The sequence below is a fragment of the Chelonia mydas genome, chromosome 8 (genome assembly GCF_015237465.2).
Source record: "Chelonia mydas isolate rCheMyd1 chromosome 8, rCheMyd1.pri.v2, whole genome shotgun sequence".
Taxonomy (NCBI): Eukaryota; Metazoa; Chordata; order Testudines; family Cheloniidae; genus Chelonia; species Chelonia mydas.
Window position 1 is genome coordinate 86,732,968 of NC_057854.1, and position 26,475 is coordinate 86,759,442.

General features: G+C 40.8%; 1 protein-coding gene and 1 long non-coding RNA gene across 5 annotated transcripts in view; one reads left to right on the forward strand and one right to left on the reverse strand.

Moving 5' to 3' along the window:
• IL12RB2 (interleukin 12 receptor subunit beta 2) overlaps positions 1-25,594 on the reverse strand; it is a 33,835-nt gene extending 8,241 nt beyond the window's left edge. The window contains exons 1-12 of one of the 4 annotated variants that reach the window (XM_043520993.1): positions 24,780-25,101; positions 20,255-20,345; positions 18,349-18,564; positions 17,192-17,306; positions 15,527-15,702; positions 15,090-15,232; positions 13,568-13,712; positions 10,522-10,601; positions 5,054-5,270; positions 3,686-3,877; positions 2,522-2,623; positions 2,282-2,437 (exon numbers count right to left, since the gene is read on the reverse strand). In XM_043520993.1, coding sequence (XP_043376928.1) covers positions 2,282-2,437; positions 2,522-2,623; positions 3,686-3,877; positions 5,054-5,270; positions 10,522-10,601; positions 13,568-13,712; positions 15,090-15,232; positions 15,527-15,702; positions 17,192-17,306; positions 18,349-18,564; positions 20,255-20,312 — 1,600 coding nt within the window. In that variant the 5' untranslated portion in view covers positions 20,313-20,345; positions 24,780-25,101. Of the gene's footprint in view, positions 1-2,281; positions 2,438-2,521; positions 2,624-3,685; positions 3,878-5,053; positions 5,271-10,521; positions 10,602-13,567; positions 13,713-15,089; positions 15,233-15,526; positions 15,703-17,191; positions 17,307-18,348; positions 18,565-20,254; positions 20,346-24,779; positions 25,103-25,214 lie in introns of those variants that run through there. The other 3 variants (XM_037907423.2, XM_043520995.1, XM_043520994.1) reach the window with 3 other exon arrangements.
• On the forward strand, positions 1,117-15,093 carry LOC122461426. The gene is made up of 3 exons (XR_006283300.1): positions 1,117-1,448; positions 8,404-9,147; positions 13,996-15,093. It is a non-coding gene; the product is annotated as an uncharacterized LOC122461426 (long non-coding RNA).
• Positions 25,595-26,475: the final 881 nt, after the last annotated feature.

A 26,475-nucleotide genomic window follows, 5' to 3' on the forward strand; every position in this document is an offset into this window, starting at 1 on the left:
GGGGCTTTCCCTGCACAAGCGACGGAACAAGTTTTGGGAACTGCTGTTCTAGACAATAGCTATCTTGTACTGCCCCGTTACAGTAGTACATGAACACCTCATAATCTTTTAATGTATATATTCTTTCAACACCTGGTGAGGGAGGGGAGTAATACTGGCTTTTTTTTTTTTTTTTTAATTGACAGGATGTTGAGGCACAGAGAGGCTAACTGACTTGCTCAAGGTCATACAGGAATTCTGTCAGAGCAGGCAACTGAACCTACATGTCTCAAGTCCTCAGCTAGTGCCCCAACCGCTGTCCTTCTCTGTGTTAGCTATTTGTGTAGAAATAAACTGCATTTACATAAGGAAGAAAACCAACTGGATAAAGCACAGAGGACAAAATTAAAAACTAAACTGGCTCCTATAAAATTACTTTAAAGGTGAATGAGAGTGTGTGGGTTTTTTTTTTTTTTTTGGGCTTCTTTCTAATATATTTTTAAAAAAGGGCCTGAATGCATTTTCTCAGGAGGCTGTTGGGAGTAAGGGGGCCGGGGGGGGGGGGATTGCTTTTGTTTGTTTTTTAAGCGTGGAAGTGGTTTTTGCTTTTTTTTTTTTCCTCTCTCTTTCTTAGAAACAATAAATCGTCTCTCTGTCTGTTGGCAGAATTCTTGGCTGCCCCAGAAAGGTGAGCTGGGAGGGTTCTCATTCCATAATGTAAGAGCCAGCTGGCCAAATCCTTATCCAAGAAGTTTTCTCCAATTCTTTAGTTAAAAGGGGTGTTGTTAAAAAAGAAAAAAACCCATAGTTTTAAGCAGTGACTATAAACTGCTTCCTCTCTCAGGTTCCAATTCTGCAAACACTTACACTCTTAACTTCACTACTATGTACTGTCCCATTGATTTCAGTGGAACTACTCACAATAATAAAGTTAAACACATGCACAAGCAGCATCAAGGTCTCAATTAGGTTTCACTTCCTTGGTATCTCTGATGTCATAAACTTACTAGTTCTCTGGTCACCCAAAATACCTGGGTAGATAAGACCTGAATTTCATTTAAAGAAAGTCAAAAGAAACATGTCTTCTAGGCCATCTTCACACATACTTAATGAGCAGAAGACCCACCCCAGCATCATGGAGATACTACAGGCTGAGATTTGTGGCCTTCCCACAGTGATTAATTGACCTAATCTTACCCACAGGTGCTGTCAATAAGAAACTTGAGAGCAGACAAAAAAGTGGGATTCAGGGTTTGTTTTGTTTGGTTACAGTGTAAAAGGTGAGTCTATATATGGTTTATAGCGGAAAACAGAATCAATAATGAAAAGTAGCTATGTAAAGACAAAGATGTGTGACTGGGGAGAAGATACTTGAGAGACCCAGTTTTCTAAAACAGTAAAGGACCTTGCAGTTGAAGTGATGCAAGTAGGAGTAAGGAGAACAGAGGGGCATGTGTGGCTGCAACGAGGTAAGTTTTTTTGCATTAATCTTGAGAACCTAGAAAGCATACAGAAGATTTAACACTATTGTGGGTGTAGTAAGACTTGTATTATCCTGCAGTACAATGATTACTAGATATTGCCTGATGACTGGATATTTTTATCCTCTGCATATCACTGGTTAGTGGTGAAAGATCACCCTTGCCTCAAAAGATGTTTGTGAGGTGACATTTTGAAAGGCATATTTGTGTTTTAAGAACTCTGTTGTTGCAGTGCCTGGATACAATTGAGAAAGGAATGTATATGGGTTTGTCTCTTCTGAGAGAGGGTGGTGGATATAGGAATTACAGTGTTCATGGGACAATAGATGATTTGCACAATAAGAAAGTGGTGTGTGTGTATATGTACTGCTTAAAAACTTCATTGGTATGTGTATCTCCTGCATGATTTCTGCGTAAATCTGTTACCTTATCCAATCTATGACTAAAAAGGACTACATCAATTACTGTTTAAATAACTTTAAGTAGATAATTCAAGAGTAGCAGTTTGCACAGATATCAAATTGCATTAGTTTATTCTACTTTTGTCTTGTTAGTACAAGTGACACATTTTTTAAAAACTGACTCTCCAGTCCCTTCTGCAGATATTTTTTAGTAGAGAGGGGCCCAAACCAAAACCTGGAATCTGCTGGCTCCAAACTCTGGGGAAGTTCAGCTCTGGAGCCAAGCCTTGTGGCTTTTGGGCCCACATGTATCTTTCTGAATGCGTTTTTTCTCTTACCTAGAACAATGGGGTTCATATTTTCAAATGTCCTGTACAAGAACAGGGTTTATGTTCTACTTACTTTTTGCCAGATACCTACCATAAACTTTAGGGCCTTCCTCTGAGTTTTTCTTCCTCAAGTATATTTTGTAGCTAGTGATACAGCCCATTTGCTGGTGGCCTGGAATTTCTTCCCATGAAACCCAAACACCATCTCCTTTTACTGCTGTATAAACCTGGGGGCCAGCTGATGGTGCTGCAAAACACAAGATTTTCTTTTAAGGACAAATGTTTAGGCTAGTTTAAACAAAACGTCTCAGACTGAATAGCCAGAGCTTGCCTTCCTGTTTCGAGTATCCTCTAGCTGAAGCCACTTGCCCAGTTCTGTTCCTATAAAGTGCAAATACGTTGATGTCATAGCACACATCATGCTTTATGTTCTCTGAAACGAGAGAGATTGGATATGTGGTCAATTGAAATATTATTAACCCAACTAACCATCTAAAGTGGAGACCAGGCTTCAATTTTATTGCATGTATTCTTCAAATTGAGCAAGAGGCTCTTTATGTTCTCCTCTCTGGCAGCTTTGCATCATCTCTCTGTTTGTGTAAGTAGCTTTAATGTTTGTGAAAGACGTCAAGCTAACAGTCCTGAAGACCGAAGTCCTTTATATAGCCATGGAGTGGGTACAGCACAGGCCACCACAGTGAAAGAAAAATCAAAAGTCTGAGGAAAATCTCTTCAACCATTTTTGAGTAATGGGAAAGCAGAGGAGGAAACAAGCTGTTACACGGTTCACAGCTTTAATATATATGATAGATGGCTGCTGTAGCAAAGCAGATTGGAAGCAGTGCCAGTGATGGCCTCCTATCCCACATTCATAACCATGGAATATGAGCACCTTCCCACTAAAAGGGTCTCCGGGGGTTGTGAGATGCTGCTAGTAACTCACTCTGCTCCTGGAGAGTACAAGATAGCAGTAGCATGAGCTTGCTTGTTGTTTTCTGATCTACTTCAGAGACAGCACAGTCCTTACTCCTGAAAGGCCCAGCCAACAAGGTACAGTCCTAATACAGTATATTAGAAAGACTATTTATTTATAGCTGTAAAAAGCAAAGTACTAATACCTAGATGGTCCTTCAGCATACTTTGTACTGATTCTATGGTACTGGTGGGATTAATGATAAAGTTGCCTTGTTAATCTGTTTGTGTTCAGACTTTGTGTAGCACTGTTCTTAAATCATCTGGAAGGACTACTACTTATGGAATGCGAGAGAACTGACACAGAACAGTCCATTTACCAGTTACAAACATACAGGGAGTCACTGACAATCTTAGTTGCGCTAGGTTAGACTATTATATAGCAGCCACTAAATATTTTTTAAATGCCTTAAATACTGTAACTGTTCATCTTGGTCTAGTAGAAATTAACAGTGAATCAGATGGTTCCTAACAAAGAGCTTTCTAATTGGAAGGAGAATCCACTTCTAAACTGTACAATTACCTGATATTGTTGTTGACAAATTGGATGCTGGAATTTTTATCCAGTTCAGATGGGGTTCAGGGCTATGTGTCTCTGCCCATTCCACTATATATCCATTGAGGAAGGCTGCGGATTCAACGGGAGGCTCCCAACTGACAAAGATGCTGTTATTCCCCATTGGTTTAACAGAGATGCTTTGTGGAGGAGGTAAATCTTAAAAAGGAGGAAAAAAAACCACACAAGTTGCCTGTTACACTCCCTTAAACAATATGACTTATTTGAATCTGTTACTCATGGTCTGTTGTATTTTGACTTGTGAGAGGACACATATCCAATCTACTGCAGTTGCTGCCTTTCTTCATCTTAGTGCTACATGGTGTACAGAATCCTTCATCAGAGGGAAAAGCTCTTTGTGCTAGTCTGATTACAACTAAGCTGCTAAAACAATGGGGTTTGTTCGTTTGGCTGTTTTTATTGCTATCTTGTATCATGGTACAGGAACCGGAGCAGTGCTAGCTTTACACCTTAATCCCCATGGTCTTCACATGGCTTCTACCTACCAACCACTCTAATAATGCCCATGCTTCCACCAAGAGTCTGGAACATGTGTGATCCACATAATAGTAAAATTTTGCTTTCAGACACAGGGCCACATTACTCTCTTCTGCAGGGAAAAGCTGTGGGAGGGAAGCTGGTGACGAAGGTGGGTTAGGAAGTTTCTGTCTACCACTGAAGTATGACCATGCCACAGATCTGACCTTGGTACAACAAACATGGTTGAGGTGTGTCCACGCAGCCGCTTTTTTCACAATACAGCCATGTATCAACTGTCTCTAGCCATCTCAGGCAGCCTAAATAAAGAGGGCCTATATCAACACATTCTCAGCAGATATGCCATACTGTCTCAGCTGGGGAGAGAGTGTCTAGAAACAGTAATGCAGGGCAGAAAAAGCAACACGTGGAGTAATGCACCCTGTGAATATCCTACTGCAAAGTTAGGACAGGGCCCAGTAGGGGATCCTATCAATAGCTTAAAAATAAGCATTACTCCTGGGCTACAAGAAGGCAACAATGTGCCAGCCTAGGCTGCAGAGAAGGATGAAACCTGGCTAGCTGAGTCCAGCTGCTGAATATTAACCATGATACGTGGACACAATGTGCTTAGAGCCAATCATATTGCTCATTAATTACAAGCTCTGACAAATTATAGCATAGACAGCAAGCTTCATAAGCACTAATCTTAACTGTATAAAGAGGTAACAGGGCTTTGAATGACCTTCTAGTTTAGGCTGCTGTAGCACAAAAGCTGAATACTTCAGAATGCAGAGTTCTGCTCTGTTCAAAAGCAAGAGCCAATATTTCTCGTAACTCAAGCAGTAAAGGTGTTACCTAAAATACTCAGATCAGTAATGATGGATGTTGGAGGTGAGTTTCCTTTTGAATTATGAGCATAGACCATTATATTATAATCCACCTTGGGGAGGACTCTTGTGTAGTGGGTTTGTGTGGTAATGGTCACGTTTGTTCTAGGACTCGTCTGGTTTAGTGCTTGAAAGTCCAGTATGTAATGCAGGATCTTTCCTCTTGCTTCTGACTTGCTCATAACCTACGAAGAAATATACTGTATTACTTTTCCCCATTATTTTCCTGGCAAGATCACAAATATTCAAAAACAGGAATTTGCCAAAACTGTTAAGAGCACCTTGCACTAGCACTGTTCAACTGAAATTAGTTAACTGAAGTGCTTCAAGAGGCTTTGCAAAGTTTTCACATCTGCTCTTGGATAAAGATGTTGTTAGCTGTCTGAGAACTACACATCTTACCAAAAGCTATGGCTAGCAGTTCACAGGAGCGTCTGGTGCCTTTACAATAGCCTGTGAATAATGCAAGTACAGTATAAAGGTCAATATAGTAATAATTAACTCAACAGTAAAAGGTACAATGCCTAAAAAAATTAGCATAAACATACATGCCAGCAGAAGAGGCTGTAATAACTGATGAGGAATCATGTCTAGAAAAATACATGAATTCAGATCAAATATTTGGAATATAATTGGGGTGTGTTTTTGTTTTTATATACATAAAGGCTTTTCATATTCAAGATGTACCAAAGCCTTCTACACAGTAACATTCTGTTTCTGAGAATTCTGTAATTATGAAACAAATGCAGCAGCTATTAAAGAATCAGCATTGGATGTTAGAAAAGATATTATGAAGACTGGAGAAAGTTTACGAGGATCCTGCCATTTCCACTCTATCAAAAACAGCAATGAACTCTTCCAGCAGAGACAAACAGAATGAGATACAACAACCCTGGATGACCTTGTAAACTGGAGTAATAGTAATAGGATGAAATTTAATAGTGAGAAGTGTAAGGTCATGCATTTAGGGATTAATAACAAGAATTTTAGTTACAAGCTGGGGATGCATCAATTAGAAGTAACAGGAGGAGAAGAACCTCGGAGTATTGGTTGATCACAGGATGACTATGAGCCGCCAATGTGATATGGCCGTGAAAAAAGCTAATGCGGTCTTGGGATGCATTAGGCGAGGTATTTCCAGTAGAGATAAGGAGGTTTTAGTTATACAAGGAACTGGTGAGACCACACCTGGAATACTGTGTGCAGTTCTGGTCTCCCACGTTTAAGAAGGATGAATTCAAACTGGAACAGGTACAGAGAAGGGCTACTAGGATGATCCAATGAATGGAAAACCTGTCTTATGAAAGACTCAAGGAGCTTGGCTTGTTTAGCCTAACCAAAAGAAGGTTGAGGGGAGATATGATTGCTCTCTATAAATATATCAGAGGGATAAATACCGGGGAGGGAGAGGAATTATTTAAGCTCGGTACCAATGTGGACACAAGAACAAATGGATATAAACTGGTCATCAGGAAGTTTAGACTTGAAATTAGACGAAGGTTTCTAACCATCAGAGGAGTGAAGTTTTGGAATAGCCTTCCAAGGGAAGCAGGGGGGGAAAAGACCTATCTGGCTTTAAGATTAAACTCGATAAGTTTATGGAGGAGATGGTATGATGGGATAATATGACTTTGGCAATTAATTGATCTTTTAAATATTCATGGTAAGTAGGCCCGATGGGATGTTAGATGGGGTGGGATCTGAGTTACTACAGACAATTCTTTCCTGGGTATCTGGCTGGTGAATCTTGCCCACATGCTCAGGGTTCAGCTGATAGCCATATTTGGGGTCGGGAAGGAATTTTCCTCCAGGGCAGATTGGAAGAGGCCCTGGAGGTTTTTCGCCTTCCTCTGTAGCATGGGACACGGGTCACTTGCTGGAGGATTCTCTGCTCCTTGAAGTCTTTAAATCATGATCTGAGGACTTCAATAGCTCAGGATAGGTGAGAGGTTTATTGCAGGAGTAGGTGGGTGAGATTCTGTGGCCTGCATTGTGCAGGAGGTCAGACTAGATGATCATAATGGTCCCTTCTGACCTTAATATCTATGAAAACCCCTACTGTTGAAGGGAAGTGTGCTGGTGAAAGCCCCATCTACTGATGGAGAGTGCTACACTGACACAGAATCCTCCCAAAGTAGCATCAGGCTTACAATTTTTGTTTTTGTATTTTTGCCTTTGCATCAAAAACTGAGACTTCAACTTTTGTTATGAACCTGCTATCTTCAGTTTTTTAAAGAATCCATTTAGATGGCATAGGCATATCTTGGGTTTGTTTTTTTTTTTAATTTATATGCAGACACTAGAGCGATCAAAGGGACACTACTCTGTAGCTTAGATACCAAATTACAATCTGACAACATTCTCTAGTTACCTCATTTTTATTATTGTTCATAAGCCCGTTGCAATTTATACAACAAAATATACAGCAAAGAGATGTGGGCTGAAGTTCTATGGCCTGTGTTCTACAGGAGGTCAGGCTAAATGATCATCTAATGGTTCCTTCTGGCCTTAAAATCTTTGCCAAGATAAATACTAATTCTATGGCAGAGAACCTTAATTATATAGTAATCACAGAGCAATCTTTCTACTTGTCTATGATTTCTACAGCTTTGCAAAACTTTTAGCTCATAAATGAACTATTTGAGGTGTAATTATACCTTTAAGGAAACGTCCTAGGCAACTCAGTAAGGCTGTACAAACCACTATAGGTCTTCTCCCTGCTACAGGATTTTATAGGTTGGTTTCAAATTACACAGAAAGGTAAATTGTTATAATAATTGTTAAATTACTTTTCCTTAAGGGAAACAAATATATAAAACTTTAATCCAGCTTTCCCTCTCTGTAGAGGAGAGGGATGGAAAGCTGGTATTTGTGGGACCTGTGGTAAAACAATGGCTTATGTTCTGGATGGTGGTTCCATGGAGGTTAACGCACTTTGTTTCCCAGAGCTGTGTCCGTAAGCTAACAAACCTGAGATCAGCAATGTTACCTGACTCCATTCAAAAACCCAGAAAAACAATGCAATTATTTGCTAGATAGCTTTGTGTGCATCTAAAATAACCCACTGTGTTTCTGCTTCTGCTCAAATGCATCTTCTACCAGGTAGCTACACGTAATTAAAGTAACACTTATGGCTAGGATTTTCAAAGGAGTTTAAGGTAGTTAGGCACCTAAATCCCATTCAATCAGATCAGTTCACCGGGAATTGGTCACCTAACTTCTCCTCCTTTGAGAATCCCCATTGCAAAGTTGTGCCATTGGCTGCTACCTTAGCTTCACTTCAGTGCTGAAAGGATCTTTTTTTTTTTTTTTTTTTAGAAAACGATTAGTTAGATGCTGCTATCCAGGGACAAGGAGAGAGGGAGGTGGAAGTCCTGTCACTGAGAAATATAAAGAAGAAAAATCGCTGCTCATGTAATACCTGCAAAAAGATATTCTACCTGTGCTCCCCCTGCTGTGGAAAATTACTAATGAACACCATCTTGGGATCTGTGACAGTTCTGGAAGCACTGATTAGAACAACAGAAATAGTAATTCCTAGATCTGTCTGTCTGCCTAATACAATGAAAGAAAATGGATTCTTGTGCCTCCTCATATACAATCTCCCTGTTGTAAGTTTTTATAATATGAACATACTACGCATGGGCTTTCGCTTGTCCATTAAAGGCTCAATTTCAAGCCCACTGTCCTCCATGTAGTCTTTCCATACAAGCTTTGAATCAGGCCCTAATTCAGCATCTCCTCTGATGGCAGCTGGGAGAGCTGTCATTTCCTGGAAAAAATATACCAGCACATCTTTCCTCCTTTCCAGGAAGGGGTATAGTCTGATGTGCGTGTATTCCTTATGAGAATAAAGAATTGGAAAACAAACTCAGGAAATCGGAATGACTTCAAGAACAGCTGCTGTGCCTACCAATCGTCACTACTGTGGTCTGTCACTAATCTGAATGACAAACTATCTGTTTGTTCAGTGCTTTTCACATCTTCCACATCTTGCTTCAGAAGCTCAAGCTGCCTATTTTAAGTAACTCAGCCACTGTTCCTTCCAATACCCATTTCAAGGTGAGGTAACGTTTTTCTGATTCAGACAGCTATTTATAGTAATAGTCCTCTTTGCTAGAAAATGACACTCGTATCAACAACTGTCCTTTAGTAACAAATTTTCACTTCCTCCAGTTTCTGGAATAGAGGTAGGAAGGAAGTACAGTAACACCCTAGGCATTATTTGAAAGCTTATTGAGACTGGTTAACTGTAACTCATTATCAGAAATTAGCTGGTCAGCGGTGGCACTTCATGTTGGAGAAGGCCTGAATATATTGCTTTTAATTAGCAGAAGCATATTTGTTGTGACTAGAAGTAGCAGCTACTGTGTCAATAACTTACCAGATACAAAGGAAGTGTTACTACTTAATATAACACAAGGACCTGGGAGTCACCCAATGGAATTAATAGGCAGCAGGTTAAAAACAAACAGAAGGAAGTATGTCTTCACACAGCGCACACTCAACCTGTGGAACTTGTTACTAGGGTAAGTTGTGAAGGCCAAAACTATAACAGGATTCAAAAAAGAACTAGATAAACTCATGGAGGACAGGTCCATCTTGGCTAATAGCTAATAGTCAGGGCTGCAACCCCACGCTCTGAGTGTCCTAGCCTCTGATTGCCAGAAGCTGGGAGTGGATGATGGAATGGAACATTTGATGATTGTCTGTTCTGTTCATTCCCTCTGAAGCACCTGGCATTGGCTACTGTCGGAAGACTGCATACTGGGCTAGATGGACCACTGGTCTGACCCAGTGTGGCCATTCTGATGTTCTTAAATTTTGAAATGCCCCATGAAACTTTCTGCATTTTAGAAGATCCTCAGACTAAGATGATATAAATAACACCACAAAAGATATTTCAAAGTATGTCTCCCCACAGCAGGGATGAGAGTTGAAATGTTGGGGAGGGGGATGAGAACATGGGTATTGTCTCTCCTATCTCCGTGGAAGGAAGAGGGAAGTAGTGATGAAGAGCATTCCTTTTAAAGGAAAGGGGTGGGAAACCCTAGCTGGGACACTTTTACTCCCCTGATCAGGTACTGCTACTCGTACTCCATCCACTGGCAGGAAATGCTGGAACCCCAAAAACTCTTCAGCCAGGAACTGGCTCCTCTTCCTCCTCCCTTTTCACATTCCCCTGCCTGGTGAGTCTTTGCTGCACTGATCAAAGAAGAGAAGAAAACTCACAGGTAGCTGGATTTCCTCTCCTTCTTGGTCAGTTCCCTTAAGAGAGGCAAGGAGATAGCTCTCTCTCTCTGCTCTTAGCAGGGGAAGAGCAGCTGTGTTTTTCCTTGCTCTAAGACCTTTCTCTTCAAACACATGGTAAGACACAGTCCCTGCTTCAAACTTAACTATACGCCTTTAAATTCACTTAGACTAGTAAAATCTTACCTTCCAAAAGAGCGTGATCTTCTGTGTTTGGGAGTCCATATCCTGCCTTCTGTACCAGACATCTAACAACGCACTTGGCACTGGTTGGGGGAGAAAAAATGTGTAGAGTTTGACTGCACTTTTCAACATTTTGCAGATTTGTATCAAGGTATGAGAGAAAACAAAACTAAACTGAAACAGAAATGTTTTTTAAATTGCACAAAACCATGCAGCCTGGAATCCCTGAAGGGACCCTTTTGAATTTTTCATCTATGTATGGTACTTAGAGTCTCGGGTGAGAGGCAATTTAGAAATGTTTCTAGATGAATGGCAATATAAGTACTACGACAGGTAGGTTATGTTAGTGGTGTGATTAAGTACAAAAAACCCAAGATTCTAGGGCATCCACCCAAACCATAAAACTCAGATACATTCTTAAGGCTACATCCTGCCATCACTCGATTTATAATAAAGTGCGAACAAGATCAGCTGCTAACAGTTGCATAACACTTGGAGAGAGTATACCGTTTCAGCAATAAACCAATTAAACCTGTGGTTATGCCACAGCACTCAAGCACTGGATGGTTTTTCATTCTTACTGGCGCAACGTCTGCAAACTTTTCTGTGGCCACTCAAGACAGATCAACAGCTCCATAGATAACATTCTGGTAGGGTTTTTCTTGTACGATTTATATCTATTTGTGACTTTCTTTCTTGGTAGAAAGAGCACTTGTTCTAAGCTTAATGGGAATACACTGTTTCTTATTACGTTACTGAAAATAATAAATGTTCATAATAATTAGTGGTATCAAAAGTTGCAGTTAGCTCAAAGAAGAAAAATGTTCATGAAAGACCTTTTAAGATTTAGCAGAAATAAGATATCTGATAAGCTTTGGCTAAAGTTTTTAACAAGCCCACAGTAGCAAAAATCAAGCAAACTGAGTGTGGAGAATGTCCACCAACTTTTGGCCTATGTGCTCAGGTAGTTCAAAATCAGAAAAGTAGCAAGATAGAAGAAAACTAGTAAAACAAAAGATACTACAGATTGGTTCTTCAAAACTGATTTCACTAATGTATGCTTAAAGAAAAACATCACAACTCAAATAAGAAAAACAAATTGTTTCTAATAACCATAAAACAAAAGCAAGGAGCTCTTGGACAAATCTGACTGGAATGTGATTGGGACTGCATGCAAGGAGGAGATAAATTCTCAATATAAGCAATGCTAAGAACTGTTGCCCGTGATCACCTGTAAATCTCCCACAACCTTATTAATCTTAGCTAAAGGAGGGAAAAAGGTAGGATTTAGTTCTCCCAATTCTAAGCATTATTAGACAGTGAGAGAGGTTGTTTTTTTTTTTTTTTTCTTCAGAGAATCAAAAATGAATTTATCAAACTCAAATATTCCTCCTTCAAGGCTATTTTCACATACATCCTATACAAGGTACTTGAATGAACAGAAATTTCAGAATGGTGCTTAAATGTAACATGTCCCATGGCAGGACCAGACCCTGTAGAGACCTGAAAATAAGTAGCTTTTTAAAAAATGCATTATTATATTAAAAGCAGAGCTTTGAATTCTGCACATTAGTTACCTTAGGTAGTAATGTAGCCATTTTGTACCTATGACTTCTCATTCACTACTCCCATTGAGATCAGTTGTAATGAGGCTAGAGCATACTTGTTGATTAGTTTGAGATTCTTATTTCACATTTAGCTGGGAAAAAGACAAAATGCTTCTCCCCGCCCTAACTGAAATCCTAACATTTAACTGAAATACTATAGCAACCCAATGTGCGTACAAAGGGTTACAAGAAGGAAATTGTTAGTGGGGAGAAAAGTTCACACTTCTCTCTTGCATCAGTCAATGCCTCATATAGAAACTGATGCTGTCAATGGTGGTAAATTGCATGAGTCACAGTAAGATCTAGTAGGTTTTATAGTAACTTTCAAATATATCAAAGGAGTTGGTGCCAAATTAACACAACTTTGGGAGACAAACTTCTGAGAAGTCGTCTTCTTTAAGAAGAACTGAAAATCCTGTACTATGTGAATTTCATAGGGGGTAATTTGAAGTCAAGCAAGCAAACATATGACCTGATAGTGAGCATCACACATCTTATATTAGAGCTGGCACAAACTGATTAATACTAATTCTCTTTATGGTCTTACTATGTGTTCCTGGAAACTGTCACCTATTCCTACAATATGGAATAGCGGCAACATCTCCTGTTCACCTCATACTTTACTGTGTGTTTGTTTGACTGTCAGAACACAGTCAAGATTATGCTCTCTTACAATAGTGTAAGTCTGAAGCGACTCCATTGACTTCTGGATAGAGCTGTTGAGAAATTTTCCAACAGAAAATGCCAATTTGGTTCAATCAAAATGTTCCACAGAAATATGTCAAGTTAGTTGAAACTGACAACAGGAACCAGGCAGGTTTCTAATGGAAGCCTGTCTGGATTTCCTGCCACCATTCTTGGCCTCTTGGAGCCCACCTGGTAGGCTGATCGGTAGCTGAGAGCTTGAAAGTCCTGGCTTTCAGGGGTGCAGCTCCTTGGCAACCTCTGCTCTCAGGCTTGTGGCTCATTGGCAGACCGGGCTCCAAGGGTCCCCAGCTTCAGGGCAGTATGTCAGGCAGACAGCCCCAGAACCAGGGCTTCCAGGTTCTCAGCTCCTCAGCATTCTTAGGAGTCCTGGCTCCTGGGCTCCCTGCCTGCGGGCTCCTGGGCTTCAGGAGCCTTGGAAACATTTCAAAAAGAAAAGCTGAAGTTTTATTTCATTTTGATAATAAACAACATTTTGGGAATTCCTGTTTTGCAGGAAACTTCAGAAATGTAATTTTTGTTCCATTTCCAAATGAATTATTTTTTCTGACATTTTGGAATTTCCCAATGAACAGGAATTCCAGTTTCCGACTAGCTCTACTTTTGAATTTACATGGCCGTAACAGACGGTAGAATCTGCCCCACACTTTGCATTTGTTAATATTAAACTGTTTTCAAACAATTTCTAAATACATGTTAAACAATGGATTAACATGGCAAACTGCATATTTTATTACCTGCTTCTGGAGTCTGTATTCGAAATGTGCTCCAGTCACTCCATATTCCTCTGTTAGGGTGAAATTTGCAGCAAACCTGAAATTCATACTCTGTATGTGGCTTCAGATCATGTAGATTGTATCTTGTAGAATTTAAAGTTTCAACCTTTAATGGCATTAAATGTAAAGCATATGTAATGTTAAAACTTAAGAGGAAATAAAGGTTGAATGAAGTAATGCTATGAATTATGGATAATTTATATTCTGCCTGAAGCCTGTACTGTTACCCAGGGTTTTCAGAACCCAAAGTAGTGGTAACTTAATGGTCTTTTTTAGGTGGTGTCAGGAATAAATCAATGGGGACAGCTCCTTCGTTTGATAAGTAATTGGTACAAACAAGAGTGCTTTTACCTAAAACTACCTTTTTTTTTTTTTTTTTTTTAAATTAGGTCTTAATACATACTGTTCCGAGTACTCCAAGCCCAGTTACCCAAAGTCTGAGATGGTTCTGAGTGATCACCAGTCAGGCTTCCGGGAGTCCTTCTTCCGTCTGATTGGGAGTTTAGGTGTCAGCTCCTTGCCTGAAGACAAGTTTCCTTGAACTGCTCCAAGGCATATTACCAAGCACATAACTCATAGTGACTCCTAGTGTGTCACCATAGTAACTCCTGATGGCTCACTAATTTTCTAGTTTTAGCAAACTGCTCATTACTGCAGTACTGTCAAGTTCTGGGGTTACTCACTGAAATATGAATTTGGGAGTTACAGCTATCCTCAGGTAGCAAAAAAAAAAAATAAAAAAAAATACAATGCTTAAAACCAATGGCAAACTAATTCAGTGCAACCCTGAATAACCTTTTCAAAAAGGAAAAGTGTAATGAATATTTTGGTTTACAGTTTTCCTACAAAATTCTATAGTTAATAACCTGAAGATAACAAACTCTTCCATTGTTCACAAATTCTGTTCTCAATACTTTATATGATTTCTACTTTTTTAAAAAACCCTAATGTTTATTTGAGGTCCAACTTGGATCCTGTTAAAGTAAAAGGAAAAACTTCTATTGACTTCAATAGGAGTTGGATAAAGCCCTTCTTCAGCTTAACAAGGGTTGTAGTTTATCTCTTGTAACTCTGAAAGCATAATAAAAAAATTCTGACTTTTGCTGAGGTGTAGCAAGTTACTTAATATATGTCTGAACACAGGGCTATGTCAGACATGAGGGCCCTGATCCTGAAAAGACACAAATGAATATTTGACTTCACTGGGGCTATTCATATGCATAAAATTAAGTACATGAATACGCTCTTGCAGGATTAGGGCCTCACATGCAGAAAACTTCAGACCAAAGATGGTGTTTATGATGGATGTTTAAATTAAAGTTAATAATTTCTGATATGAATTATTGCATTATCCTAAATATGGTGCCAACATGAAGAGATGCAAATTTGAAGAAATAAAACCTGGTAAAAATAATTAAACAAAACCAAACATCAATGACCAGCAACTTCTTTTTTTTTTTTTCTTTCTTGAAAGAATTATTACCATATTCCAGGAGTGACTGTTAACCGGTCGATATCTTAGTCGAAAGCTTTGTGTCTGTTGTTGATCCTGCCACAAGACAGTGCAATTTGTTTCAGAAACGTTGTCAAATTTCACTAAAATATCTGTTGGAGAATGAGGTTTCACTAATAACAAAGACCCCCCAAAAAAAGAAAAAAGCCAGTTAGATTTTCTAATCACGTTGCATTAGTTGTGTAAGATATGATGGAATATAAATTTCCAGTAAATTTACACTGGGTCGCTTGCTTGCTTATTCATTTATTTAGATTGCTGCTACTTTACAATAAGAGCCCCCATCCAAAGCTCTGGGTGCCTTTGGCAACCTTTTGAAATTGATTCACTAAGGCATATATTGGTATATTCAACCTCTTCTTACCAGCTCCCTAGATCTGCTCATTTAAGAGACAAGTAACACTTACCTATGTCTATCAACATGAATGTAAAGGGTAGGGAAGAAGCATTTCCTAGTCTATTTGAGGCAGCAACCACAGCTGTATAATTGGATTCAAAATTCAACTTGGTCAGATTCAGTGAGCCGTATTTAGGATTCATACTTTCTTCTGCAAAACTTAAGCATTCTGTCTCATTTGTTAGCCTAGAACAAAAGATAAACCTGTGATTAAAATCTTCAACACACACTCTATGGGCCAAATCCTCAGATGATGTATATTGTTTCAACTGAGTCATACTGGATTACGTCAGCTGAGAATCTGGCCCTAAAGTTCTTTTTCGAACAACAAAATATTATTAATATGGGGTTGTACTGTTCAATTGTCGGGCAGTTCTGCTTGAAAACAGATGGCACGATCTGTACATGATGTAGCATTTATCTGTAGCTTCTAAAATGCCTAAAATATCATCAAAGCAATGGAAGGTTTTAAAGTAAACAAAATTATACCAAGATGATAGCACAGGGCCCATGGTGTACTTTTAAAACAAAATTATTTCAAAAACTATACATTTCTTGCAGCTTAGAAGGAATGCAGGATAGGTTACTCTTGTAACGATGGGGATAGCAACCTACATCGTATTTCTTTACACAGTGAGATACACGCTTTCCTCCTAGTCTATAATCTACTTGTATACCCTCTTATAGATTAGAGACTTGAAAGCAGGTTTCCATTACTTATACAAGCACCATTGCTATTATGGCAAAGAGCACAGCATGATAGGTGCTCTAGGAGGACAAAATGCCTTGTTGGTGTCCAAAGCCTGGTTGGGCAGCAGCTGAGCCTGTCCAGCTGGGCTGTAAAGGATGATAAGAATACATCCCAACTCCATGGCAGATTTGGTACAGCCACTTGGGTGGGAGGAGAGTTTCTGTTAAGGAGTTTCCCACCTCCCGTGCATTTTGACTCCCTAAACGATTTAGTTCTCTTCCTTTCACATACCAAGGTAGCCTGTGTGGGCCGAGAACAAGCTCCCTAGGTCTCCATAGCAGGATACAGGGAAACCTATATCCCTCCCTCGGAGTCAGTCATGGGTCCTCAATAGGATCAGAGGAGAGAGTTCTCCCCGGTTCCTGTGTTTGAGCAGCAAGTTTGGGGAATATATTTCAGAGCAATGGCCACTTTCCATTTCCCTAGCAGAGTTCCATGGCAGAGATACAAGCTATAGGTCTCTTAGTAAAAGTACTTCAGCTCATGCCATAACCGAGCAGAGAAGAACCTGCCCTGGACATATATTAGGACACTGGACAGTTTGAGAATGTTCCCTAGGAAAGGGCAAGCTTAAGCAGCTGTTTAATACCAGTTCCGGTATTAAACATCCAGTTTCAAGGGGGAAGCATGTCTAGAAATGGGGTATAGTTCCTGCACTTGCCTAGCCCAGAAGGTGCTGAGGTAATGTGGTGCTGCATCTGCAGGAAAAATGTGAGCTGAATAGGCTCCTTATGCAACTAGACTCACTTTCATGAACTTGAGTCATATACTGTCTCCGTTGTGCTTTTCCCCAAATGGTTTAAACATAAGACAACTGACTTTTTTGGGGCCTTAATAAAAAGAAATAGGCCTGCCAGAAATAGTAAGCTTTCAAGCTATTATTCAACTGTAGGTTTAAAAGAACCTTGTCCATCAGTTACTTACTGTACCACATAGGTAGTTTCTATGTGAGTAAGTCTTCCTTTATCCCAAGTGCAAGTAAGGTTCCCATCTCTTCCATACAGAATACAGGATACATTTCCTGGCTGGTCTGGAGGATCTGAACAGACACTCTTGTCAATATTTGAGGTAAACACTGGTAACAGAGGTAATAAGAAACCCTCTTCTACACAGTCTTGAGTTTTGTTTTGTTGCCTTTGTTTTTAAAAACAAAGAATTTGGGGTTCAGGCTGTCTTTTTACCTCGCTCTTTTATGGGAGACTGGCTTTTTACTTACTTAGAAGAACAAATTAAAGCCTTGATTTCTACAAGCTGTTTTGCATGGGCTGACCACTGTGCGGAGCCCCAGTGAAGACGATGGGATTCCACATAGACGCAGGGGCCTCAATTTGCACAGCCTGGATAGGACTGGGGCCCAAAAGCCTGCCTACAGCAACTGACAACTGCTCTTCAAAAGCTTTCTTTCCCCATGAGACAAAAGAGATGCAACCCCAACCCACTTCAGGAGTATTAGCTCCCATAGGCTACTAGAAACTCTGTGGGATTCCCAATTCACAGTTTCTTATTCACAACAGGATTCATAAGGGAACTACTGGGAGTTTGTGCCCTGAATCACAAATCTTGGGGATCCACTGGATCCATCAATGCCGAGACCCTATGTCTGCATTTTGGGGAACCCTGCACCCTCCAATGGAGGAATCTGTTGGGGATTTTTCCATCTACCACTGCCTTGGAATCTTTTGTCCCCATCACACTAAAAGGGGCATTCCACTGAGGAGGGTGGGAGAGGCACAAACATTAATAAAGCCTCATGTAGTATTTTACAAAGGGGGAAGGGTCAATGTGTATACAGTAGGCTGGTGATACATATGTCCAACCCCTTCCCAAAGTAAAGCATATTATATTACAATGGTGAATGCCCACACATGCATGGGGGGAGATCAGTGTATGGAGGACCCCGAGGCACAATCTGGCCCAGATTAAATAATTAACTAACTCTGACTATAATAACCTATCCATCACCCAATGGACTCACTAAAGTAGTTATCCACTACCACTTTGTGATGTGCTTCTCAGAGGTACATCACAGCTGATATCCTAAGAAGTGTTACAATAAGAAATAGGAAATGGCTTCTCCTTACTTCCAACATAGATGTCAATTCCACAGATGATTTTTCCATTCGATTTACATTTGCAACTAAATGTGTGTCTTCCATATGCAAGGACTATTTCAGACTTATTGAAAATTAGCTCCTTGCATTGTTCACCCTGTTTTAGCTGGCATGAGAGGGTAATGTTTGATCCAGGAAGGACTACAGAATCTGTGCTAGCGATCATGTCTCCTCTTTTGCAATTTTCTACAATACAATGGGAAAAACAAACAGTATAAATACTCACATGATCCCTTAAGAGTGTGAAAAGCCTTTTGTTTGAAATTTCCTAGAAATGTATCAGTATTTATTGCAAAAATTTATAAAAGGGGTGAAAATCAGTGCAAAAAATTAACTTCAGTTTTTTGGGTAAATATCAGGGTTAATACTGGGGGACAGGGGGAAAAATAGCAACAGATTACTGAGCTGCCATCTCTCTTTCCACAGTGGGGAGCTGGGTCCAGGGAATTCTGTCACTTTTCTTTTTAAGGACTTGGGATGCATTTGTATGCACGTGCATCCTTCACTACATTGCTTTATTTTAACAGACAGCATCACATTTATACTTAGACTAATTTATACATTTATAATTTACACATCTATCTAATGTAATGTATTGGACTTTTTTTTTACCATAATCAGTATTTTCATGTAAAGTGGTCTAAAATTTGTGTAAAAGTTGTTTTTCAAAACAAACAAACCAACCCAAGTAATAGCTTTTCTAAAACTTCAGAATTTTTGGAAAAAAATCAGTTATAAACTGAAAAAGAAGGGCCTTAAGTATAGGGTATTTTACAAAGCGAAGGAGAATCCTCCACCATAATCCAGTTCATGATTTGTGCATGGCACTAAATTTTCATTGATTTAAGGGACATCATGAATGAAAGCCAACCTACTTTCTTACTGAAAAAAGTACAATCCAAGGAGCCACCTGATAGCCGAACTTTATTTATCTTCTCTTTTAACAAAAAACACTATGCATATTGGTGAAATAGCAGCAATCATGCCCCTATTGAGGTGAATGGTAAACCTCCCTCTGAATTCCATGGGAGATATCCCTTATTTTCCTTTTCATAATTCCTGTGTAGATGTAAGGATAGGAAGGTGTAACACCCAATTCAAACAGATGTGCATATACATTTGATGTTGCTCAGTGGCCCTTCAGGCTACCCTTTGAATCAATACAAATCTAAAAGAGAAAGGAAACTAAATATTTTATAAAAAACTGATATGGGCAGTGGAAAATGATGGAGCAGAATTGCTATTTATTTGTTAACGTAGTCAGCTCGGCCTATTTGGAAATGGATTGTATGCAAGATGTGCCTCTCAGGTAACCAACAGCAAACCTCTAACTTTAAATAAATAACTTACAAGCAGTTATTTCCTGTAGTAGCCTTGAATTCACACATCAAACAGAAGTGAAACTTTGATTATATGCAGTATAAACAAATGAAAGTGAGTCGCCAATGATTGCATGTATTGGTTCTTATCTTGTGCACCATTTGGTTCTGAAAAGTACATTCAATAAACACCAGGCCTGATCCTCCAACGCCTTGCACTTTGTAGGGTTGTTTATAGTTGTGCACCGTGGGTGTAAAATGCTGCCAAATCAGAATAGTAGTGTCATACATCCTCTATGACCAGGTGTAAGTGACAAGGCGGAAGGCAGCAGAGAATCACATCCACTACTCTTAACAGCGTTATCCAATTACCTGAAAATGAATTTTTTTACAAGAAAACAACCCAGCCAGGCATCGAAGTTATAGTAGTGTGACCCTCTGGAACTAAGATATAAGGAAGGTATTTTCCAACAAAGCACTCAAAGACTGAAGGAGAAACAAATTAAACTGTTCAAGATTTTCTAAGCGAAGTTTCTGTTTAGAAATCAAACACTCACCTGTTACTGCTTGTACCAAACACCAAATTGCCAAATGCACAAGCCATGTGGAGAACATTTTGCTCTCTAAAGTGAAATAAATTCCTTTTCCCTGTTTTAAAAAATAAAAAACATTTTAAAATACTCCTTTTGTTACAACATCTGCAACTTAGAGCATCCGAAGATGTATCTAATATTTAATACAAAAATAATCCTTTCACATTCAGATAAATTGTGGCTTACTGGGGGCATTGACTAGAGAGCTTATTGACTGCGTCTGGCAGACACTCTATCCACGGGAACATATGGACTAAGTGTGCCTCCTTCCACAGCACTTTAAAAGGATATAGCATATGCTTTTCCCACCCCACCCCAATAGCCCTTCTTTATCAGTCCACCAGTCTAAAAAGGCTATGTGGAGGTTAGCACCACTGCAAGTGCTAGCCATTGTAGTGTTTTATGGTTAGGAACCACAAAGACAGACTGTGACTAGCCCCTGTGCAAAGCAGGTGTAAGGGTCCCTGTTCACATCTTGCTCTCCTCCCCTTTCTTCCACTTCTTTGTATATCTGAGCAGGATTAGTCATCCAGAACTTCTTAAGGGTGACATTCCCCAGCTCCCTGGAGTTCTGCCATATTTTAGTCCTTGCATAGCTACAAGGAAGAAGACCTGCCAGGTAGGGACACTCTGCAACCCTTGTGTGCCACAGAGTTAAACTCTGCAATTTTGCTCTGTAGGAGCCCAGGGGAGAAGGAGTTAGGGGACAGGACAAGCAAATGGTGAGAAGAGAACAGTAAGCGGTTTTGCGAACTGGATGATCCACTGGCTAGAAAGCCACGGGAGGGGGGACTGGGAGGGGCACAGTGTTTGCTGCCACTCTTCAAAGTCTGCGTTCTGACTTTTCTTGGTTTACCCAAGATATTGCCCTGAAGTGAGTGAGTGCTTGTGGAAAGAACCAGAATGCTGTCTTCTATACACAGAACAGGTAGGAGAGGCAGTGAAAGCTTCCGGGTTAATGAACTCCAAACTCCTCCAGGGATTAGGGCATAGTCCAGCCTCACTACTGAGAAGGCCACTATGGGAAGTGTTATTCCAGCATGAGGAAATTAGTTCAACCTTGCCACATTCAAAAGATAGGTTATACGTCAAAGGCTCTATGTTCTCCTAGGAATCAGTCTTGCTGACTCCAAGAAAATCATGGATCAGGCCCTACACAATCATGAATTTTTTAAACATAGAAGTGGGGTGGTTCTTATTTGCCTTCTGGCTTTTGAGCCTTTAGGGTTGCCAATTTTGGTTGATGTATTCCTGGAGATTTCATCACATGTCATAATCTTTAATTAAAGATTAATCTTTAATTCCTGGAGATAACAGGCCAATGCTGGATGGTTGGCAACCCTACATGATGGCCATACACAATTTTTTTTAATGAAACCTGAGATTCTCACAATCATGTGATTCAAGGATCTAGAACTTTACAAAAAACACCAAATAATGCAAGACTTGTAATAAAATTGTGGAAGTTGGCAATACCACAATTCTTTGATCCATCCACTTCCACAAAATGAAAGGCAGCACTCACGATGCTGACTTTTAAACCGTTAGTTAAAGTCTACCATACAATAAACAAATGCCCAGGCAGAGGTAGTGGAGGCAAACACTCTTTTTAAAACTAAAAGAGATTTAAGCTTCAAGCTTCCAAAGGATTGATACTTTTATTTATTTATTTATTTTATTCTAAATAATATCTGTCTCCAACTGCACACCTATACTAGTTCTGGTCATAACAAACAACTTTAAAACATAGATGATGTTGAAGTGTTTGAACTTTATATATTGGAGGAGTGAAGGTCTATCAGGCATGTTGCAGCAGAGTGAATCTATTATGACTCTTATTGTTTGACATTTTGTAATGAAAATACTTCTATTGAAACATTTTCATGATTTAATTCTTTACTTCAAAGTATTTGTGCTGTTAAAGCTCTGTAAATCCTGAACCCTTTTCATGACATTTTGGGGGACAAGCCTGAGACATTGTTCTGGAAAATCCAGTCTTTGCTAATCTATTTTTACATTAATATGAAGTTTATTTTCCAGGCTTTTGGGGGGAAGAGAGCGGGTTTAGGCAAAGAAATGTGAACTATTTCCTTTTTTGAGAGGTATCTGAGGATGAAAGACAGAGGGGAGTTGATATGTGGTGGTTTATGAAATATGTAAGATTTTCAAAAATTACAAAGACTATCTTTTTAAACCTGTAATTATAAGCCCTTCAAACTGAAATCTTAAGTCCCACTGTAAAATTCCTCAGCCTCTGCCAAACTTTACTTACTGCAGTCACTGAAATCATCAGCTACCATACTGATGAGCAATCAGAGCACTAATGTGATTCAAGTAAATGGGGTGTTTTCCAATAAACTGAAATTGCCCAGTAACTGTAAACATCCTTCAGACAGCTTGCTTTATGACAGCAAAACCATAGCCATAGTACTGAGTCAACATGCCAACAACGCATCTATTCATATCCTTCTTTGGAGAGTTGCTTATTGCATAAGTTCTAGACAATGAAAGCACTATAAAATGAACTGCCCAAGTCACATATGCAAAATTCATACAGCATAAAATGTAAGAGCAAATATCAAAGGAGATCAGAGATAAACTTCAAACTTTCTTTTTTAAAAAAACAACAATAACCTTTAAGATTCTACATCAGGAAGGGGAAATTTTGCCACCTGTACACAGACTGAATAAAAGATAACTGAGGTTCTCTTTAAGCTTGTGAGGTAGCAGACCTATGAAGAAAAAGTAAAAGGTACCCCGTGCTTATGCATGCTTACAACTATGAAGTCTACATGATATGCAGAAGTACTGATGACTGTGAATTCTGTGTCTTACAAAAAGTATTACAATTGTCTTAAAGTAACTGATCAACTAATTTTTACTTCTTAAATAGTTTGTGAAGTATATCCTTCACAAAGGCTTTGCAGTTCACCTTTAAGTCTAATGGTTCTCATTCAAAAAGCGAAGAAATTCAGAGTTCAGGCAGAAACTTCATTCTAAGCAGGATATACTGCCATTGATAGGAACATTTGAGATGTCTTTCTAATGATAGCATGACTTCTGACAGTGCATTACCTTACATGCATTACAGCACCTGCAGTATGACAGATCACATACCATTTAGGGATCATGAATACTATACTAATAAATCTAATATCTGTTTTTCAGCACCATTACACCACCAACAGTGGTACTGATAGTGTAAAATCTAGTGGACACCAAGAATAGGAGTGTTTACTACTGTATCACCTAACCTAGTAGGTAGTCTGAAAAAACTGCCTGCTCCCTGTCTATGGTAGTGCTTACGCTGCTGGTCGCACCACTGCAGCTGCACTTTTGCTGAAGATATTTTCTAGACAAGACCATGACGAGTTATGGATAGAGTTACAGCACTTATGGAATGTCCTTGCTTTTGTGGGTTGACAGACTTTAATGTTGAGCAAAGAAAGGTGTGAATATAGCTGTATGCAGATGTCAGAATGACTGGAACTATAGCGTTTATATGACAGCCTAACCATTCTGCTGTTGGGTAAACATATCTTAAACAATTTTTTAAAAATACCTGTAACTTACTTACAACAATCATATGGTCTTGGGGGCGGGGGGGACCCTCCAACTTTGTTTTTTTGAATGTGGGGCTTTTATTCAAAATATTACATTTTTATAGTTTTCATTTGGATTATTGACAACAGAACCCATTACCGGGTATAGCGTGAATCCAATAATAAGAAACCACTCCATGGTAATATGGATTTCTATATTTAGCGATAGTTATGCAATAGCTCTTTAGGGTGGGGATGGTCTCTTTGTTCTCTGTTTTGTACAGTACCTAGCACACTGGGGTCTTGGTCCGTGCCTACAGTTCCTAGGTGCAATGGTAATACGAATAATAAATGTATAAAATATTTAACCATTAATATGGTTACTTTGGGCTTCATCCTCCTATTGAAATCAACAGCACAGCTCCTGTTGGCTTCAATGGGAGCTGGACTGGACCCATTAGATAATAGAAATATCTTAATTTCCATTCCTATGCATAAATGGCTTGCAAAATGTATTTTAAAAATGCATATTTGAATTGTGGAAGTATCCAATATGCATTGATATAACAATAAATGTAATTGTAACATAAAAAGGCAGGATGTCAGAAGTAAATATTGAATCACTAATAATAGCGTTTAGCGACGGTGTAGTGTCAGTACTTATTAATATTCCTACACTGTCTCCTTAAAGGCGTAATGACAGCAGACATTCTCAGCCTCGAGTACAGAGTCTCAAAAACGTTTGTGAGCACTTTCTCAGGGATAAATATATTTGAACCCATGGCCTGCAGTTTATCGTTCAGGATAGTCTTTCCTCCTTCCCAAAAGCTTGTCTCAACTAACTAGAAAACAGGATGCTGATCCAGCAGGGCCTCTTCCATCTCTAACTTCTGTGGGCAAGATACTCCTCTCTCTGTCCTTTTATTCTGATCACAGAATAGACTTGCCTGTTTTCACGGACGTGGCTCCAGTCACCAGGGGAGAGCTCCTGAGGTACCCAAGAAAGGCCGGCTCCATCTCCACCACTGACCCAACATGACACGTCCCTTCCAGCGTGTCCTTACAGCGGGCTTCAGGGGGCGCAGCTTTCCTGTTCAGAGGGAATTTGGAAAGGGGGGGGGGGCAAAGTCTGACCCTGCATGAGACTCCCTCAAAGCCCAGCCTGTGGGGCCCGGCGCTGAGCTGCTCCCCTCACCCCCAAGCCCCACAAGGAGCCCCCTGTGCCCTGGTTGCAGCGAGCTGAGTTCAGGTGAGGGAGACAGCACCGCTCCCTCCAGGAGGGGACCCTTGCCCAGGGAAGAGGCTGGAAACTCCCCCCACCCCGTTCTTGGCAGGCCGCGCTGCCCCCCAGACTCTCCCCTCACAGCCCGGGGGCCACTCACCCCCCAGCAGCGCCAGCCGGGCTCCGCGCTTTCGCCGCCCCGCGGAGCCGCGCACACGCGTGCGCCGCGCAGCACCAGCCGGGCGAGGACAGCGCTCCTGGCCCTCCCCCGGCGCCCGCCCCGCCCCGCCCCGCCCCGCCGGCCTGGCCCCGGGGCCGAGCGGCGCTGCTGGCGGCGGCTCTCCGCGGGCGCGCAGCCCTCGAGCGCTGGGGGAAGTGCCGGGCTGAGGCAGGGCTCAGCCCCTCCGCGGGAGCCGGGCTCCTCCGGCTGCCTGCCCGGGTCCTGGGCAAACCGCGCCGCGGGGGCACCGGGGGAGCTCGCTGCTGCGGAACCCCCCGCGGCGCCTCTCCGCCCCTGTAGGCGCCGGCGCCCCAGCCCCGGGCAGGGCTGGCCGCAGGGCGGGAGGCGGGGGAGAGAGCCAGGTTGGGCGGGGGCGGGGGCGGGGGCGGGGCGGGGATAGCGTTGAGCATACTCAGAGCTGTGGAAGCTGTTGAGAGGCGCTGGGTACCATCATGACCCCCCCTGCCCCCCCGTCAACTAAAGGAGCCACTGGGCAGAGCTCAGGGGTGCAGGTGCTGGAACTAGGGGTGCGGCGGCACCTCCTGGTTTGAAGCGATTTGCCTCATATTCATGGTTTAGGGTTTGGTTCAGTGGCTCTCAGCACCCCTCCCCCCCCCCCCCCACACTATACAAATTGTTCCAGCACCCTTGGGTGCTTGTATTTATTAATACCACCCTTATTCGCAGTTTACCCATGCAGGGCCAGTGTATGGCTGGGGAGTGTCCTGCCAGCCCTTTGGCTCACACCTTCCGTCCCCTCCATGGTTGGGGATGGGGGTGGGTTGTTGTTTAAAATCTCTGCAGTAGCATCATCAAATGTACAGGTGCTGCTCCAGTGAGAGACTTTCTCTTAGGTGGGTGTTGGATCATGCCCCTCGTAATGATTATATGATTTGTAGTGCCTTGGAGCCCCAGCCACTGACAGGGACCCTATTGTGGTAGGTGCTGTACAAATACAGACAGTCCCTGCCCTAAAGAGCTTACAGTCTAAAAGCTTGAAATCCGCTGAAGTTGCTTAAATCACTTGAAGGATACATTCTATTTTTAATCTTCACAAATATTCCAAAAAAACCCAAAACGCTTCTGGAGACAGCAAGGAGGCTGGAGCATTGACAGCAAGATGGAAAAGGACACGTTAAGAAACAACAATTAGGGAAAGTCCAACCTTTTCTGCTGCTTAACCAACTTTTGAAAACGGTGT